We start from the raw sequence: 20,853 nt of genomic DNA on the forward strand, positions 1-20,853 counted from the left end.
TGTTCAATTATCAATAAGCTGAAGTCTGTGGAAGGCCATAATGGCCCTGCTTTAAGTGGTTCGCTACTACCGCAGCTCACCACACTGTCTCTACCGCCATCTTGGATCTCCATCGAGACTGAGATTATTAACAGCTTCAGCTTACTTGGCTCCACAATCAACTCTCTTGGTAGTAAAAGTCAGGAAATCAAAAAACAGGTTGCAGTGAGTAAATGTGCTATTAGGGACCTCTCCAGAGTACTGACAGGCAAACGATGTCAACTAGAGACTAAGGTGTGCCTGATACAGGCCATAGTCTTCACAATTACTTTCTATGAATCAGAGAGCTGGACAATGACTAAGGATGACAAAAGAAGAACTGATGCCTTTGAGTTGTGCTGGAGAAGAATACTGAATACACCATGGACTGCTAGGAGAACAAACAGGTTTGTCCTGGAGAAGGTGAAACCAAGCTGCTCCTTGGAAGCAAGGATTTTGATGCTTCGTCTGATATACTTTGGACATGTGGCCAGGGGGAACCAGTCCCTGGAGAAGGACATCATGTTTGGAAGGGTGGAAGTGCAGTGCAGGAGAGGAAGACCCTGGATGAGATGGATTGACTCAGTGACTGAGGTAATGGGAGTAGTGGGTCAGAGAAAATGAGGTTGGCTCAGGATAGAGCAGGGTTCAAAGTGACTCGACAGTACATAATAACAACAACAATCTTTTGGAATCTGTTTCCATTTGTAAGACTGGAATTGTTCCTTTCATGTGGCAAGCAGGTATGAGTACCTCTCCTGGACTAGGTTCTGGGCTACACACTGGAGCTGCAACAATAGCCTGGACCCTACTTTCACAGATCAATACAATATGTATTTGTCCTCAAGGAGTAGCTACAACAAGTATTTGCTCCTTGTCTTGAAATGTCAACATACTGGGATCTAACACTATGTGAGTTAAACTAACTGTAAAGATAGTCTGTATTAAAAGTATTGGTGTGAAAGAACAAGAGGAAGCCACTACAAACTTTGAAACATTTGTTGAATCCTCTGTGCAAAGCAATGTTGAAAGATGATCAGGCAAAATCATTTATTAGAGTAACTGAAGACAGAAAGACTAGATAAAACTATATTAAAATACAAGAGAAGCTACAAAGTAAAAATTATTTACTTCTGCGGTTCATAGAAGCATGATACCAGAAAGAGCAGGTGACATTTTAAAGTGCAACAGCAAATCTATTAGTCAACCTATAATTCTGGCGCAGTGTGAAAAAACCCCTCTCAAGTTTGTTTCTAATAGATAAACAAGGATGTACACTTTTAAGAGCAAGAAATATTTTTAATAAATATAATCCACAAGATACTCTACTTACTAAAAGAAAGGAATGGTTATTAAGTAGCATTAATTTTTTATACCAGCACAAAAATTTTAAAAGGTATGAAAACCAATGTTTTGTGCTCTCATTTACTTAACTCTCTGGAAAGATGTAAGTGCTGAAGAGATCCAATTAAATGAAAACTTCAGAGATATTCACAAAATGAGTTCTGGAAGAATCTAGTTAAAATCTGGTCTATTTTGTCTTTTACTTTGTTTTTCACAAAAACATGCTGTTTTACAAATGTATATAAAATTCCCCACTGGGGACCATGTTAATTGTTGGCCGTCATTTTATTTTAGATACACATGAAGTCAAAGTAAAAACCAACTGATTTTTGAAGAAAATCTTCAGACTGATTTTAAAAAGAAAAAAAATGACAAAAGTACAAAACTCAAAACTCCTTGAGATCTAAGAATATGCAAGTCAAAATTCTATGACTTAAAAAAACACCATCAAAGATGCTGTAAATAGAGAGTACTGGAAAAACTTGTTATATAAAAACTCTGAAACCTTAGAGGGGTTCTCTGAAATTAAAAGGAGAGGCAAAAGTAGGCCATTCCTCTCAAAAAATTAAAGTTTGGGTTGAATCAGAGCTTTGAACCAGTTCTTCCTGTTTCAATCATGAATAATAGAGAGGCAGAAGCCAAGAAAGACCAGAATTTGCAAATGCAGGTGCCTGGAACAGTGACCACGATGGAGGAAAATTACGGATTGACACCATCCTAAAGCGCTATTTAGAAAACCAGCACAGCTGTGGATTACAAAATTACCAAATCTTGTCTAGTAGAGTTAGAAACAGTAGTGTTCTGCTCAAAGATAGCAGTCTATCCTTTTTCCCCAAATGTGTAGAGTTCTCCACAATCCTGACAATAATACAATCTCCAACATCAGGCTCCTTGAAAGGATTCACTATGATGCTTCGTCTCCCATTCCAGGGCTTGAGTCCATCATTTTCATGTTCCCATTACAATCCCAGGAGTTAAGTCTGGGCTCCAAAAATCAATCTTGAAAATTCCTGTTTATCCTGGTTTTGCTTCATCAGCCATGACGGAACTTGTGGGAGCCAGTCTGGAGCGTTGGTTTTAATCATCTGGGTCTTTGAAAGTCTCGAATGTGGTTTAAAAGACTTGCCGAGCATTCCTTTATTTCCAAGCTGTCACCCTACAGACCATTCGTTCAGCTTACAAGTTCAGTTGTCTACTAAACTATTTTAATCACTTAATGCTACTGTACCACAAATACGACAAGGGGATCATTTTAAAGAGCAGAGATTTATTATCTCATAGTTCTGGAGGTTAAAAGTTCAAATCAAGGTGTTGGTCATGGTGACTTCTTCCTTGCGGGTAGCCCTGGACACTCTGTTGGTCCTTGGCTTGTGTGTGAATACCACATGTTATTTCTCTTCTTCCATGTGAGTCCCCGGCTATGAAACACTTTCTATGATTCAGAAGTGACTAGATTCAGAGCTCACATTCTTCATTATGATTTAACACAAAAAATAAAAACCTGTATCTAAATAAGACTACATTCATAGGCACAGAGGATAGGAACCCCCTAAAAAAAAAAAAGAACAGAAATAAACAAGCATTCCTTGGAAGAAAGCACCATCGCTCTAGCCCCTAAATTATTTCTACAAGTACTTTTTGATTGTTTTTCCAAAACTTTTAAGTATAATGAGCAATACACTGTCAAAGATAACAAAACATCCAGGGCAATCAGATTTCAGGAGTAATAAACACCAAAAAGAATGACCAGATAACAGACACTGGCCCTACACCTTGAGGTTGAAATTAAAAACAGAACTATGCTTTGCTATATTTAAAGAAAATAAAAGATAAGTTTAAGAAGCAAATGTATAGAAAAGAATATTTTTTTAAAAACACAAGACTTTAAAAAGACAACTAAAATTCTGGAAACTAAAAAGATAACAATTAGTTTTCTAAATCAAGAGAAAGCTCAACAATAGAAGTGACATAGCTGAAAAGACTAATAGAATGGCAAATAGAAAAAAAATCCAAAACACATAACAAGAGAAGAATGATAAAAGGTATAAAAGAAATGATAAGAGAAATAAAAATGCAACAAGGAGGTTAAACATACATTTAAACAGATTACCAGAAAGAAAGGAGAGAGAAAAAACATGGAACAACTGTGATAGCAGAAGAAAGGGGGGAAATTTTCCAGAACAGATGAAAAACAGCAAATCACAGTTTCAGGTAATTTAACACAAGACAAGTCATGTAAGTAGAACTCATATATAGCCACTTCATAGTGAACTGCAGAAAATCAGGACAAAAATAAAACATTAAAAACTCTCACTGTCATCAAGTCATAACCAAATCACGGTGCTGGCCCTCCAATCTGGTTGCTAAGGCTGTAAATGGCATAGGAGAATGCTCATTTTTTTCCCCTGGAGCCAGTGGTGGATTTGAACTGACAGAGAAGCAAGGCCTTTGGGTTAGCCACCAGTGCTTCCTTCTAGTGCTGGTGGAGAAAATGTACAAGGACAAATAAAAAAGGGAAATAAACAATGCTTACCACATAGGTGGTAGTGTTGAAGGTGGACAGTGCAGATGAATATTTTAAAGGGATGCTGACCCTTTGAATTCATGAACCCAAGTAGTTACTCAAAGCTCTATAGTCTGCTTTATCCAAAAAGGATGCCATCAAGTTGTCTACGACCCATAGTGACCTACATACAATAGCTCTGAACCCCACTCTATCTTGAGCCAACCCCCCTGAATCTTTTAGTAAGATTTATCTAATGACACTCAAACTCACTGCCTTCGAGTTGGAAAGATCAATCTATGGCTGATCCTCCAGCAAGATGTTGGAGGTTATCATCTTTCTCCTTGGATCTGATGGTAGATTCCAACCTCCAAAGAGGTACTACTTTTGAGTTAGCACTGCAACCACTCTGGACTATGCCACCAGAGCTCTTTCTCTAAAAAAACCCAGTAAAATAAATGTCACATTGGAAAAGCAATGCAAAGGGAAATACAAGAGAAACTACACTGGTTACAGTACCAAGAATCTCAAAACTCAAATTCAATACTGTTGCGTTGGGACCAACTCATAGCTAGCTGATCCTTCAATGAGTTTTCAGAAGCTGTAAGTTACAACGAAGGAGACAGCACACCTTTTCCCAGAAAAGCTGCTGGTGGATTTGAACTACCAGAGAATTGCTACTTTTGTTTAGCAGAGCAACTACCTACACATTAGACCACTAGAGTTCTCAGTCCCAAATGCCTGAAATAAATTCCTAAGCACTTGCTACAGAGGAACCATAAAGATGGCTTTAAGCATTTCAGGATCAATATAAAGAGCACATTTCAAGATTCTCAGTCAATGCCAACCAATTATTCGGAGAAAACCACTATTCCTAAAGAGAATAGTTAGCAACGATAATAAATAACACCTACAACATCTTCTCCTTTTTGTGTGTGCAGGCGCGCGCGTGCATGTGTGTGTGTGTGTGTGTGTGTGTGTGTTTTCTCTGCAAATCTTCTTATAGTAAAAATAATGCCATGTTTTCTGGAACTAAAATGTAATTCAGCAGAATCAACTATATGAAACAGATCAAGGAACAACAGCATGATACACTCCAGAGGTGTGACTCTATCCAGGGTGACTGACTCATATGCTTCAGAAAAATCTTTAATACTGAAATATTTGTTACCACAAAACATCTGAAGTCAATGACTTTGATACCTCTTCCTTATAAGTACCTGATGTTAATAACCTCCAGGTTATCCGAGGGAGTAAATTGCATGGGAGAATTCTAATCGTGCTCCCATGGAGAAGCTGGTGAATTTGAATCACCAAACAAATGCCAATCTTAACCAAGAAAGAAGTGTAAGCTTCTTGAAGACACTGGCAAAAACTAACATCCCAGGAATAAAAGGAATACCAGTTGACATGTTTCAACTAACAAATGCAACCCTGGATCTGCTCATCTGTCTGTGTCAAGAAGTTTGGAGGACAGCTGCCTGGATAACGGACAAGAAGAGATCCTTATTTGTTTTCATTACCAAGAACAGTGATTCAACAGAATGTTGAAATTATCAAACAATATCATTAATATCACATGCAAGCAATATATTGCTGAAGATCACTGAAAAACAGCTAGAACAGTACACTGACAGGAAATGCCAGAAGTTCAAGCTGGGTTTAGAAGAGATGTCAGATGGATCCTTGCTGAAAGTAGAGAATACTAGAAGAATGTCAGTGTTCTATTGATTATGCAAAGGCATTCGACTGTGTAGTTCACAACAAAATATGGCTAACATTGAGAGGAATGGGAATCCCAGAAGACTTAATTGTGCCTATATGAAATCTATACCTAGACCAAGAAGCTGTTGTCTAAATGAAACAAGGGAACACTGTTGTTGTTATGTGCCATCAAGTTGTCTACGACTCATAGTGACCCTACATACAATAGCTCTGAACCCCACTCTATCTTGAGCCAACCTTACTGTCTCTGACACACTTAGCCTAATTACCCCAGTAACTGAGTCAATCCATCTCATCCAGGGTCTTCCTCTCTTGTGCTACATGGTTCAAAATCAAGAAGGGAGTGTGTCAGGATTATATCCTTTCTCCATATCTATTCAATCTGTATGCTGAGCAAATCATTTGAGAATCTGGATTCTATGAAGAAGAATGTGGCATCAGGATTGGAGAAAACGCTATCAACAACCTACATGATGCAGATGACACACCTTGCTTGCTGACAGTGAGGAAGGCTTGAAGTGTTTGCTGCAGAAGATCAAAGACTACAATCTTCAATAAGGATTGTATCTCATCATCAAGAAATAAAGGTCCTTACCACTGGGTCAACAGGCAACATCATGAATGATGGAAGGATTGAAATTGGTACTAGCAGTCAAGAGATAAGGAGATGTATTCCTTGGGAAAGGTTGCTGGAGGGACTGCTCCAAAATACTGAAGAGCAATGATGTCAGTTTGAAGACTTAAGTGCACCTGATTCAGGCCATGGTCTTTTCAATCACTTTGTTATACATCTGAGAGGTGGACATTGAATAAGGATGACAGAAGAACTGATGACTTTGAACTGGGCTGTTGGAGAAGAGTCCTAAATATCCTACAGATTACCAAAAGAATGAAGAGAGATGTCTTGAAATATGTAGCCAGAATGCTCCTTGGAGAGAAGGAAGGCAAAGCTTCATCTCTCATACTCTGGATCGTGCTAAAGGTGAGAGAAAGAGAGGAAGACCTCCAATGAGATGACTGACACAGTGACTACAGCAATGGGCTCAAGTTTATCAGAGATAGGATGACAGAGGACAGGACAGGATTCAGCTGTTAATTGCAGGATTGCTATGAGTCATACTCAATTCAACAGCATCTAACAACTACAGCAACTACCTTTGGGTTAGCAGCCTAACTCTTTACTCTTAAACTACCCATTCTGTGTAGGTTACAGAATATAGCCATATGGGCCCAGGCAAGTTCATGTAAAAACTGAGGAGTCAGTCAAAGATATCTCCTGAACAGAAAATCACTCCATCTCAACTAAAAGGTGGGAGGTCTATGATGTCCCTCAACCAGGTTCATCACTCAATAAAGATGACAGATGGTATACATTCTAAAAATGACAATTCAGTTGAAGAAGCAGTGAAAGAAAAATTTTTAAAACTTGGTATAATTGATTAGGTTGGGAAGAATGGACTCAACATTCTGACAGGGTTTTAAACAAGGGAGAATAGTAGTAAAGTAATAGAAAAGTTGAAGACACAAATTTTGAAACAAATAGAAGAGTTTGGTTTTAAACAAAAAGCTTGAGTTTAAATGCCTATGTGAAAATTTCTAGAAGAAAATGTATAAAGTTCAAGAACAATGTTAAGCCTAGAGTTAGAAATTGAAAAATCAATAGGGATAACAACTAATGTTAATGAGCAGCTCTAATTTCCACACCACCAAAATTCTTTTCCTCAAAGAACTGAACAAATGCAATCAAAAAAGAGAAACCATCTGAAAAAAGTATACAACCATGATACAAACAGCATGCTGTATTTCTTTTTTTTTTTTAATTATTATTTTGTGTGTGCACCATCAAATCAGATCTGACTGGTACAGGAGGAGATTGTCCCTCCTTCTCCAGCAGAGCATCTGGTGGATTTGAACCGTGTTCCTCTGGTATTGCAGTGCAGCTTCTTGCCACTAGGCCACCAGAGCGCCCCCTACAGGCTGTAATTCAGAGGGCTCCAATCCACAGGGAACGTATTCAACACAGCCAAGGAGCCTGAGGCAGAAAGGTCAATGTGTTTAGAGCCCTAGCTTGTCAGTGGTGTTATTGTTATGTGCCATGATCATGTCAGAACCAATGCACACCTGGCCCACCAGGGGGTTTTCAGAGGCTTTAAATCACATGAGAGGAGACTGCCCATTTTTATCCTGAGGAGTAGCTGGTGGATTCAAACTGCCTGCCTTTGGGTTGACAGTGCAGCCAGCTGCTTATCACTAGGCTATCTGAGTTCACTCTTTATCTTGTCAATGAAAGCAGAAAATAATTATACTGTCTGGTGTATCTACAGAAAATGACACAAATTGTCTGCAAAATAAGTATTATCTTTTCAACATGTATGCAGAGCAAATTATCCGGGAGGCTGGGCTCTATGAGGAGAATTGTGGCATCAGGATTGGTGGAAGATCTATCAACAATCTGTGTTATGCAGATGACACAACCCTGCTTGCTGAAACTGAGGAGGACCTCATGCACTTGCTGCAGAGGGTCAAGGACTGCAGCCTTCAGTATGGACTGAGGCTCAATGTCAAGAAGACAAAGATTCTCACCACTAGACCAATTGGCAGCGTCAGGATGGATGGCGAAGAGATTGAGATTGTTCACAGCTTCAGTTTGCTCGGCTCCACAGTCAACACTCTTGGCACCAGCAGTCAGGAAATCAAAAGGCATTATCGCGATGGGAAAGTCTGCTGTTAGGGACCTCTCTAAAGTACTCAGGAGCAACGGTGTCTCTCTGGAGACTAAGCGCGCCTGATACAGGCCATGGTCTTTGCAATCGCTTGTTATGCATGAGAGTTGGGCAATGACTAGGGAGGACAGAAGGAGAGTTGATGCCTTTGAGCTGTGGTGCTGGAGAAGAGTACTGAATGTACCATGGACTGCCAGGAAAACAAACAGATTCATCTTGGAGAGGATTAAACCAAGCTACTCCTTGGAGGCAAGGATTCTGGGGCTTCGTCTGACATACTTTGGACATGTTGCCAGGAGGTCCTTGGAGAGGGACATCATGCTTGGGAGGGTGGAGGGACGGCGCAGGAGGGGAAGACCCTCTATGAGATGGATTGATTCAGTGATTGGGGTAATTGGGATGGGTGTGTCAGAGGCAGTACGATTGGCGCAGGATAGAGCAGGGTTTAGGGCTGTTGTGCACAGGGTCGCTATGAGTCGCAAACGACTCGAAGGCACATAACAACAACAACAACAGTCTCCATTTTATATTTAGGGACAAACAGACATAACAGGTTTACAGGATCTGAACTGCCTAAGAAAAATTACTGAAATTAGTTCACTGGGATTTATTATTTCTAAAGTTTTATATAATAAAAGATTGTTTTTAAAAAATTAAGTAATGGAAAGACGGAAAGTATTTTCTAAGAATTTATAAAACCTATCAGAAATAAGGAAACTAACCTCAAAGAGAACAAGGTCTGTCTTGGAGAGAGTGAAACCAAGTTTCTCCTTGGAGGCAAGGATTTTGAAGCTCCATTCCACATACTTTGGGCAAGTGGCCAGGCGAGACAGGTCCTTGGAGAAGGACACCATGCTGTGAAGGTTGGAAGGACAGCACAAGAGAGGAAGACCCCGAATGAGATGGCATGACACAGTAACTCAGGTAACTAGAGCAGGTTGTCAAGAGTCAGTGAGACTGGCTTAGCATATGTCAGGGTTCAGAGCTATTGTACATAGGGTTGCTATGAGTCGCAGGCAAGCCAATGGCACGTAACAACAACAAAATCAGAGATGAAGGTCCCTGGATGGCAAATAGTTTCAGCTTGGCTATTAACCTAAAGGAGTACATCAGGGATGTATCCTCTCTCTCTACATTTTTAACTGAGAGGCAGAATAGACCATTTGGGAAGCTGGACTCTATGAAGAAGAATGTGGCATCACGATCTCCAATCCCATCAACAAGCTGCATTATACAGATGTCACAACCTTGCTTCCCAAAACTGAGGAGGAAAGTGTTTGAAGTAGAAAGTCAAGGACTGCAGCCTATAGATTTCATCTCAACTTCAAGAAAATAAAGATCCTCTCACCAAGCTATTAAGCAGTAGCATGACAGACCAAGAAAAGATTGAGGTTGTTACAATTTCAGCTTGCTCAGATCCATAATCACCACTCTTGGCTCCACTAGTCAGGAAACCAAAAGATGAAGTGCAAGGAGCTCTGGTGGCTAGTGGAAAGAAGCTGCACAGCAATCCCAGAGGTGCGTGGTTCCAATCCACCAGATGCTCTGCCGGAGAAGGAGGGACAGTCTCTTCCTGTATCAGTCAGATCCAATTTGACGGTATACACACAAAAAAATTTTTTAAAAAAAAGGAGCATTGGGAAAATTTGCTGTCAAGAACCTCTCCAAAGTGCTCAAAAGCAACAATGTCAGTCTAGAGACTAAGATGCACCTGACTGAGGCCAGGGTCTTCTCAAATGCTTGCTATGCAACTGAAAGATGGACAATGACTAAAGATGACAGAAGAAGAAACGATGCCTTTTGAGTTGTGGTGCTGGAGAAGAGTTCTGAACATACTACGGACTGCCAAGAGAATAGGTCTGTCCTAGAGAGGATAAAACCAGTTTGCTCTTTAGAGGCAAGGATTTTGAAGCTCTGTCTCACACACGTAGGGCAAGTTGCCAGGAGGGACAAGTCCTTGCAGGATATCATGTTCAGAAGAGTAAATGGTCAGCACAGAAGCGGAAAGCTCTGGATGAGATGGATTGGCACAGCGACTATGGCAGTAGAGTCAGATATGTCACAGACAAAGAGACTGGGTCTGGATAGGGCAGGGTTCAGAATCACTGTTCACTCTGAACTGTAGTAGACTCAATGCTCAATAACAACATTAACCTAGAAGTTACAAATCTGAACCCACCCAGTAGCATCATGGAACAAAGTTCTGATGATTTACTCTCATAAGATTACAGGCAAGAAAATGCTATGGAGCAGATCTATTCTGAACATATAAGGTCAGTAAGTCGGAATCAACTCACTGGCAATGGGTGACGACCTATCTTTATGTCTTTAAAACAACTAAAGTCAACCTCTATACGATATTTTTTTAAAAATTTTTTTATTTTATTATTTTTTTGTGTGTACCGTTGAATCTGATCCAACTGGTACAGGAGGAGAATGCCCCTCCTTCTCCAGTGGAGCATCTGTGGATTTGAACTGCTTGCCTTTGGGATTGCAGTACAGCTTTTTGCCACTAGGCCACCAGAGCTCCATGATATTGTTGTTGTACGCCACTGAGTCAGAATCAACTAATAGCTGAATCTCCAGGAAACTCTCCAAGGCAGTTATACACACTAGAGGAAACAGTTCATCCTCCTCCTGTACAACAGCTGGTGGATTCAAACAGCATGACTCTGGGATTGCAACACAGCTTTTTCCCTAAGCCACCTGCTCTCTCCATATGATATAAGCAGCAGAAAGAAAATGGTAGTTTCATTCTCAAAAGATTAATAATTCAATAATTTAGTAATTCAAAAGGGCTCCTAACTAATAGAAAAAAAGAGGCAAGAGTATAAAACATGCAGTCCTCAGGTAAACAGAGAGGCATTAAATATAGAGGCTACAATAGCTTAAAAAGAAAAGGACAGACAAGGGAAGTGGGGGAAATGAACAATAAACTTACTCTTTTCAATGAGCTGGTCCTGAACTCCTGCCAATGCACTTACTGCCTAAAAGAAAAAGCCACCAGTTACTAGAAAAGTGGTTAACAGACTCCAGGTGACCACTAAACAACAGGGGAATAGGGACAATAAAATTCACAGAAATTGAACTGAGGTCTTCCTCAACAATGGGCCACACACAAAAAAAAAAGCCACCCCCACGCCACTTACAGCTGCCGAGGTAACTGAGGATTTACTGAAGAGCCGCTCAGCTTCCTTAAACTTCCGGTTCCTTCGATCGTTTTTGCTATTGGAGTTTCTAAAACACACAGAAGAAACTCATAAGCACCAAGCTGTGTCTAAGGTTCAAGCTGGCAATGCACCAGACACGTGTAGGAACTCTTTTTTTCCTCCTTTCTACCCTACCACATCAGATAAAGGAATGCCACTACAATGAAGGGCCACTCGAAGAATTAGCTTAATGTAGATTTATTTCTTAGAATAACATAAAAGCTCATCTGCTTTCAAATTAAAAACAGAGAGTATTTATTTAATAAATAATCACGACGCGCTGCCTTTGAGCCCCCGGCGCGCCTGCCCGTGGTGCCGGGGGTTACACTGCTGTGCAAGAGCATGAGTTCGCGCATAACTGGGGCCCCAGCCCGCTGCAGGCGGCCCTTTTAACCGCGAGCGACACGGCGGCGGACCAGGCCTCTGCCGGGGTTCGCCTCTTGGGTCTCAATTGTTAGGATGATCCCTTTGGGAACGGACAGTGGGCTTCTCGACTAATTGCGTTTCCTGTGTGTGCTGTCATCCAATAAACTTTACGTGTTATTGCAAAATAAATAAATAGATAGATAGATAGATAACTAAATAAATAAATACATAATCACAAAAAAATAACACAATATTTAACAAAAAGGCAAAGAGGCAGAAAAGACAAATGCAGAGGAAAGAAGAGCAGGGAAAAAGATTTAAAAAGATAACAGATAAAGATTAAGCAAAATTAAACTAAGGAAGAAACAGAAAACATTCAAAACAAAGAAGCAGATAACAGAAGGAAATACACATAAGTTCTGAAGTTCACCAAAGCACAAAAGAAAAGTATACAGCTAGAGGAATGGAGACTTATAGCCATGCCTACATGTTCAAGGTGGGATCAAATTACTCCCAAATAAATAGACTGTTGTTAGGTTCCTTTGAGCGGAGTACAACTCCTAGCAACCCTATGAAAAACAGATCTGAACTCTGTCCTATCCTGTGTCATCCTCATTTCTGACATACTAGAGCCCACTGCTAATCACTGTGTCAATTCATTTGTTGAGGGTCTTCCTCTCTTTCACCAACTCTCCCTCTTTCCAAGCATGGTGTCCCCCTCCAAGGAATAGCCTCTCCTAACAACATGCTCAAAGTATGTGAGACAAAGCTTTGTCATCTTTGCCTCCAAGGAGTATTCTGGCTGCACTTTTCTCTAAGATATATATTTGTTCTTTTGGAAGTCCATGGGATATTCAGTACTCTTCTCCAACACCACAAATCAAAGGCATTCATTCTCCTCTTGCTAGCCTTATTTATTAACTAGCTCTCAGATGCATAGCAAATCACTGAAAAGACCATGGTCTGAATCAGATGCACCTTAATCTTCAAATTGGTATCACTGTTCCTCAGATATTTGGAGAGGTCCTCAACAGTAGACTTGCCCAGTGCAATATGTCTCCTGATCTTCTGACCAATAATGGTACAATATGTCTCCTGACGTTCCTGCCTAAGGGTACTGATTATGGATTCAACTAAGATGACATCATTGACAACTGTAATCTTTTCTCCAACTATCACGATGTTGTTTATCAGTCTAATGGTGAGGGGTTTTGTTTTACTGATGTTGAGATGCAACCCAAATTGAAGGGTATAGTCTTTGATCTTCTGCAGCAAGAGTTTCAAGTCCTCCTCACTTTCAACAAAGTTGTGTCATCTGCATAGTGCAGGATATATATCAGTCTTCTTCCAGTGATCCTACATTCTTCTCCATAGAATCTAGCTTCTCAAATGATTTGCTCAGCACACAAATTGAAGAAATAAGGTAGACAATTTGAATTTACCCTGTAGCTTTGTGGGGAAAAAACTGGTGATCTGCTTCAACTCTCACTGACTGTGACCCTACAGGACAGACTAAAACTATCCCATAGGGTGTCGAAGGCTGTAAATCTTTAAAAAAGCAGGGAGGTGTGAAGGAGGTGGGTAATTGTAAAACAATAAATGAATATTTTTTTTAAAAAATGTGAATTGGGGAGGAAGAGAGGGAGAAGGGGTAAAATGTGCAACAATGAATGAATGAAAATCTAACTTCTCTGTAAATGTTTATTAAAATCACAAAATACAATTTTATTTTTTTAAAAGAAGCAGATTGTCATACGTTTCTTCTGCAGAACTGTTAGTGGGTTTGAGACTGTAACCTTCTGGTTGTCAATAAAGCACTTAACCACTGTGCTACCTGGGTTCCTCCCATAAAGATCACAGTCCAGAAAACCCTATGGGGCAGTTCTACTCTATCATATGGGGTCACTGAGTAGAAAATCAATTTAACAGCATTTAACAATACAGTGCCAAGAAGAAGCTGTGCAGTAAACTAGGAAGTAGGAGGCAAGTTATTAGGTTCCACTGAGTAGACTTTGGTCACTGCTTGGGCACCATCACAAAATTCACAAGAACCTAGCTATCTATGCCTCTTTACCACTGGACCAACAGGCAGTGTCATGATGGCTAGAAAGCGGACTGAAACTGTCAACAGCTGCATCTTGCTTGGATCCACAATTAACACCCTTGGTACCAGCAGTCAGGAAATAAGGAGACACACTGCACTGGGAAAATCTGCAGTTAGGGACCTTTCCAAATTACTGAGTAATCATGTCAGTTTAAGGACTAAGGTGTATCTGATTCAGGCCATGGTCTTTCTGATTACTTGCTAGGTATCTCAAAACTGGACAATGAATAAGGATGACAGAAAAATAATTGAGCTGTGGTATTGGAGAGGAGCACTGAACATCCCATGAACGGCCAAGAGAACATACAGATATGTCTTGGAGAGGGTGCAGCCGGAGTGCTCTTTGGAGGCAAGAATTATGTTGCTAGGAGGTGCTATTCCTTGGAGAAGGACATGAGGCTGGAAAGGGTGGAGGGTCGGCAAAGGAGAGGGAGACCAGACTGCAATAGTGACTGCTGCAATGGACGCTTGTGTGTCAAAAAGTGTAAGGATGGCACAGAATAGAACAGGGTTCAAATCTTTTGTTCATAGGATTTCTATGAGTCATATTTGACTCAATGGTACCTAACAACAACAAGCTGTGCCTCTATATAATAATATCACTCAGCCTCTCTGAGCCTAACTTTCCTTACCTGAAATAGATCAGATTAGCCAATAATACTAGTTACCAAAATCCTGTACTATGTGCTGGCATGTATATATGTTACCTATATATATTGTCTCATTATTTCTTAAAACAATCTATGAATATAGGCAGTATTATTCCCATTTTACAAATAAAGAAGATGATTTTGCAAGGTTAAGTAACCTATTCAGGTTTACAGCAGGTTAATAATGGTATAAATGTGGTGAAACAGCCTGACTCCGAAGTCTGTGCAATTACTCTCACATTACTCAGGCCTCTCTAGCTCTGTAATTCTGGTTTTTCTTCGACAATGAGAATATGACCTCAATGTAAAAATATTAAGTAATACAAAGATGTTTGGTGAGCATTTTAGTTATGGATTCTGAGGCTCCGTCTAACATACTTTGGACATGTTGTGAGGAGAGACAGGTCCTTGGAGAAGGACATCATGCTTGGGAGGGTGGAGGGACAGCGCAGGAAAGGAAGGCCCTCTATGAGGTGGATTGATTCAGTGACTGGGATAATTGGGATGGGAGTGTCAGAGACAGTGTGATTGGCACAGGACAGAGCGGAGTTTAGGGCTGTTGTACATAGGGTCGCTATGAGTCACAAGCGACTCGATGGCACATAACAACAACAACAACAACATTACTTCTACAAGAAATACCATAAACAAAGGCGGGGGGTTGTTGGGTGTTTGGGGTTTTTTTTAAAATTTTTGTTTTATTTTATTATTGTGTGTGTGTATCGTCAAATGAGATCTGACTAATACAGGAGGAGATTGCCCCTACTTCCCCAGCAGAGCATCTGGTAGTTTCAAATTGCATACCTCTGGGATTGCAGTGCAGTTTCTTGCCACTAGGCCACCATAGCTCTCTAATAAACAAAGAGGGTTTTTGTTTTGTTTTTCATTTATTTTATTACTTTTTGTGCATGTACCATCAAATCAGATCTGATTGGTACAGGAGGAGATTGTCCCTCCTTCTCCAGCAGAGCATCCAGTGGATTTGAACCATGCACCCCTGGGATTGCAGTGTAGCTTCTTGCCACTAGGCCACCAAAGCTCCCCTAAACAAAGGTTTTTAACAAACAGAAATTTATTCTCTCATAATTTCAGTTTCTCACTGCTGTGGAATTGAAGCCAATTCATAACTGGCCCTCCAGCAGGCTTTTCAGTGGCTGTAAACTGTACTGGAGGAGACTGCCCATTCTTCTCCCTTAGAGCTGCTGGTGGATTCACACCATTGATACTGGGCTAGCAGAATAATTCCTTACCTACTAGGCCATGAGAGGATTTACAAGACACAAGATAATGACATAAAACTGAGAATCATGGACTAGTCAAGTTGACACATATTTTGGGGGATCAGAATCAAATTCACAACTGTGAGTTTTGGCTTCTGATTCTTAAAGAATCCATCAGACTCTAATATACAGTGAATAGATATGGAGTAGAGCATCACTTTATATTTAGGAAAAAAAAATAACAAAAAGAGAGGCTTTACCGTAACAAAGCTTTTCTACTGTACTGTTGGAGACGAGTACTGACTATAGCATTGGTTGCCAAAAGGACAGAAAAACACGTCTTGGAGGAAGTATAATCAGGGTGCTCCTTAGAGGCAAGGATGGTGAAATGTCATCTCACATACTTTGGGTATGTTTTCGGGAGGCATTAGTCATTAGAAAAGACATTATGCGAGTACAAGTAGAGGGTCAGTTAAAGGGGTGACCCTCAGTGAGATGGACTGACACAGTGACGACACAATGGGCAGGAGCAGGACAAAGCTCATGAGGCTGGTACAGGACATAGCACGGTTCAGACCTGCTGTCCATAAAGCTGCTATGAGTTATAGTTCACTTGACAGCACCTAACAAAACCACCACCACCACTGTAACAAACAGGTGAATGAAAGAGGATTTACTACCAGGCTTGGCCAAAATGTCCTTTATGGTGAATGTCTATGGAGATAATGTTTTTCCAAAGTGTGGTATGCGCCCCATTGCGGAATTGGAGAGCACCATTGTTGATTCACAAACATTTTCAGTTTTATATGTGTTTATGTTAACATCCACTGTTAAAACAGCTAAGGCAAAGTCGTGACATAAAGTTATCTTTGGGAAGTAAAACTGTGAAGGAAAGATTTTAAGATTCCTTAAAGAAATGGCTTTTTTTGCTCTGGAACAAGAAAGCAACAAGGTGAGTCAGAGATACCATTTTGGGCCATAAAGCAAGAAAATGTTCAAAGATCAATGAGGACATGTCAAATGGGCAAGGGAATAACCAGAAAAGGCTCCGTATGGCCATGTTTGAGATAAATATTACAAAGAATAATGACAAAAGTATTCACTTTGTGAAAATTCCAGTTCACAGAGCTTAGGATTAGTGTACATCTCCATGTATCAGAAAAGATGAGAGTAATAAATCTCAACATTTTTTTTCAAGCATAAAAAACTTACGTTCACAGTGATAGAGGGGAAAGGAGACAGAATGAAAGGTAGGATAAATGGAAGTGAAAGGTGTTTTTTTCAGAATATCAGTAAAAAATGTAAAGGGAATAAAAGCACTGAACAAAAAAAGCTGAGAGAGCATATTCATGTCATACTGTCTAAAAGTAAAACCAAAAGAGAAATTGTTGTTAATCTCAACAGGGAAAATATTTTTTACAACAAAGATTATCAATGACTGAATTTAGCAGGACAAACATTATGTGCTCTCTGATACAAGAGGTACACAATATCAATAAAATATCTGTGAAAAATGTATAGAAATCTCTCATAAGATCACAATAAAAAAATTAAAATCCAGAACATAAGGTATTTTATAAGAAAATGTCACAAAAAAACAACAAAATTTAAAGAGACTAAATGGGATGCCTGAACATGGACTGAATCCTAGACAAAAAAAAAAAAAAAAAAACACAAAAAAAGGCACTGTAGGGACCACAGAGAAATTTAAATAGACTGTTTTAGGTGATAGTATTAATATAATGTTAATTTTCTAGGTGAAATAACTGTAGTCTAGTACAAGAAATGTTCTTAATCTTAGGAGATAGATGTTGATATATTTTAGAGGCAAAATATCATGATATCTGTCCTGCATTGCCCTTTCAAATGGTTTAGGGGGGAAAAAGTAGAGGGGGCAGGTAGTAAAGAGGGAGCAAGAGAAATATATTTGTGATGAAGTAGCTCCATTTCTTAATTGTGGTGGTGGTTACATGAGTCTACAGGTGATAAAATGCAACACAACTGTTGTTGTTGTTAAGTGCCATCGAGTCACAGGTGAGTCATAGCGACCCTATGAAATAGAGTCCTCAACGCTTGGGTCTTTCATCCTCTCTCCAGGTTCACAGGGTTTCCGGAGGCAAGCTATCACGGAAGTGGATGCCACTCATCCTTCCAAGCTTGTTTTAATCAGGGAGCTCCACCCCACTCTGTCTGCATTGGGTAATCAGCCATTAACACATTTGACACATCAGTGTCCCAGTGTTCAGCCTCACAGCAACCACAAGTTACCCCTGTACAGCAACTTGCACACCAGGGCTATACGAGCTAGAGGAATGTCTGAACAAAAACAATGAAAGACAGGTCCAGGGGCCACAGATTAAAAGTCACCCACCTTTGGCTTGGTAGCATCGCTTTCTGTCCACTGGGGAACACAACTACACCAAGGTCAATTTTTTGTTTTGACACTGAGCTACAGATGCAAAAGATTTTACTACTGGAGGAAACTGGATACCCCAGATCATTCTCAATAATTTTAAAATATCTTATGAATTTCTATTTGAAAATAAAACCTTGGGTTTTGTGTTTTGTTTTTTTTAAGTAAATACATGTTGTCATTAGATGTGACTCATGGAACCATCTCAGGAACAGGTTTGAGGCCTTTAACACCAATTAGTGAAGACCAGATGAGTTAAGCGAGGATATCAAGAGTATCATCCAGGAAGAGTGTAAAAGGTCATTACAAAAACAGAGGAAGAAAAAAACACCAAAATGGAAGTCAGAAGAGACTCTAAATATTGCACTGGAGCACAGAGAAGCCAAAGCAGATGGAAGAATTCAAGATACTAAAGAGCTGAACAGATTTCAAAAGGCCACGTGGGAAGACAAAGTAAAACATTACAATGAAATGTGCAAGGAACTGGAGTCAGAAAATCAAAGGGGCCGAACTCACTCAGCATTTCTTAAGCTCAAGGAACTAAAGAACAAATTCAAACCTCCAGTTGCTATAATTAAGGATGCTTTAGGCAGAATATTAAATGATCCAGGAAGTATTAAAAGATGGAAAGAGTATACAGAGTTACTGTATCGAAAGGAATTGACAGACACAGAAGAATTTCATTCAACAACATATGAGCAAGAGCCTATGGTGATGAAGGAAGAAGTTTAAGCTGCTTTGAAGGAATTAGCAAAAAATTAGGCCCCAGGAATAGATGGTGTACCAACTGACATATTTCAACTAACAGATGCTGCCCTGGATGTGCTCACCAAGTTGTGCCAAGAAATCTGGAGAACCACCACTTGGCCAACTGACTGGAAGAGATCTATATTTATTCCCATTCCAAAGAAAGGTGACCCAACAGTGTGAAAATTATAGAACGTTATCACTTGCAAGCAAGATTCTGCTGGAAATTATCTAAAAACAACTGGAACAGCAGCACATCAGCAGAGAAATGCCAGAAGTCCAGGCTGGGTTTAGAAGGGGTCGTAGCACTAGGGATATTGTAGCTGATGTTAGATGGATCTTAGCTGAAAGCAGGGAATACCAGAGGAGTGTCTATCTGTGTTTCATTTATTACGCAAAGGCGTTTGACTGTGTCTGTGTTTCATTTATTATGCAAAGGCATTTGACTGCGTGGATCATAACAAACTGTGGCGGACTCTGAGAAGAATGGGAATCCCAGAACACTTGATTGTGCTAATGCAAAACCTATACTTGAACCAAAAGGCAGTCGTCAGAACAAGGAAACACTGCATCATTCGAAATTTGGAAAGGTGTACGCCAGAGATGCATCCTATCTCCGTACCTTTTCAACCTATATGCAGAACAGATCATCTGGGAGGCTGGGCTCTATGAGGAGAAGTGTGGCATCAGGATTGGTGGAAGATCTATTAACAATCTGCATTTATGCAGATGACACAACTCTGCTCACTGAAACTAAGGACCTGAAGCACTTGCTGCAAAGGGTAAAGGATTGTAGACTTCAATATGGATTAGGGCTCAATATCAAGAAGACAGAAATTCTCACCACTGGGCCAAGTGGCAGCATCAGGATGGATGGTGAAGAGATTGAGATTGTTGGCAGCATCATGATGGATGGTGAAGAGATTGAGATTGTTCACAGCTTCAGTTTGCTTGGCTCCACAGTCAACATTCTTGGCACCAACAGCCAGGAAATGAAAAGACATACTGTGATGGGAAAGTCTGCTGTTAGGGAACCTTTCCAGGGTACTGAAGAGCAATGGTGTCACTCTGAAGACTAAGGTGTGCCTGATAAAGGCCATGGTCTTTGCAATCACTTGCTATGCATCAGAGAGCTGAACAATGACTAGGGAGGATAGAAGGAGAATTGATGCCGTTGAGCTGTGGTGCTGGAGAAGAGTATTGAATGTACCATGGACTGTTAAGAAAATGAACAGGTCTATCCTGGAGAGGGTTAAACCAGGCTGCTCCTTGGAGGCAAGGATTCTGAGGATTCGGCTGACATACCTTTGGACATGTTGCAAGGAGGGACCAATCCCTGGAGAGGGACGTCATGCTTGGAGGGTGGAAGGACAGTACAGGAAGGGAAGACCTTCTATGAGGTGGATTGATTCAGTGACTGGAATAATCAGGGTGGATGTGTCAGAGACAGTGAGATTAGCACAGGAGAGATCAAGGTTTAGAGCTGTTGTACATATGGTCACTATGAGTTGCAAGCGACTTGATAGCACATAACCAACACAACATAGCAACCCATCATTTAATATTAATTATAAACCAAATGCTGTATCAGAATTTAAGGGAGGCTTAATACAAGCTGGAGTTCACCCTGAGGCACTAAGGCATTCCTTAAGAGTCAACATCTTTCTTAGTTTATATTTACTGAATTCTTCCCTCCTGAGATTAGCATAAGGTAAACAATAAAGAACTATGCCTTATCTGCAAAAGACTTCCCCATGATCCTTTGTTTTTATTTTCTACTCCCTTGTGATTATCCTTTGTTTACCTTCCTGATGATTCTCAATAAATACAC

At 40.2% G+C, this 20,853-nt stretch overlaps 1 protein-coding gene across 1 annotated transcript in view; it reads right to left on the bottom strand.

Annotated features, from left to right (window-relative positions):
* The window catches only part of MEAF6 (MYST/Esa1-associated factor 6), a 49,241-nt gene that overhangs the window by 21,413 nt on the left and 6,975 nt on the right, over positions 1-20,853 (bottom strand). The window contains exons 3-4 of the mRNA XM_006886457.1: positions 11,463-11,550; positions 11,255-11,300 (exon numbers count right to left, since the gene is read on the bottom strand). Coding sequence (XP_006886519.1) covers positions 11,255-11,300; positions 11,463-11,550 — 134 coding nt within the window. The remainder of the gene's footprint in view (positions 1-11,254; positions 11,301-11,462; positions 11,551-20,853) is intronic.

This window comes from Elephantulus edwardii, unplaced genomic scaffold (genome assembly GCF_000299155.1).
Source record: "Elephantulus edwardii isolate Elephantulus edwardi_28Jun2011 unplaced genomic scaffold, EleEdw1.0 scaffold00049, whole genome shotgun sequence".
In the NCBI taxonomy this organism is placed as follows: domain Eukaryota; kingdom Metazoa; phylum Chordata; class Mammalia; order Macroscelidea; family Macroscelididae; genus Elephantulus; species Elephantulus edwardii.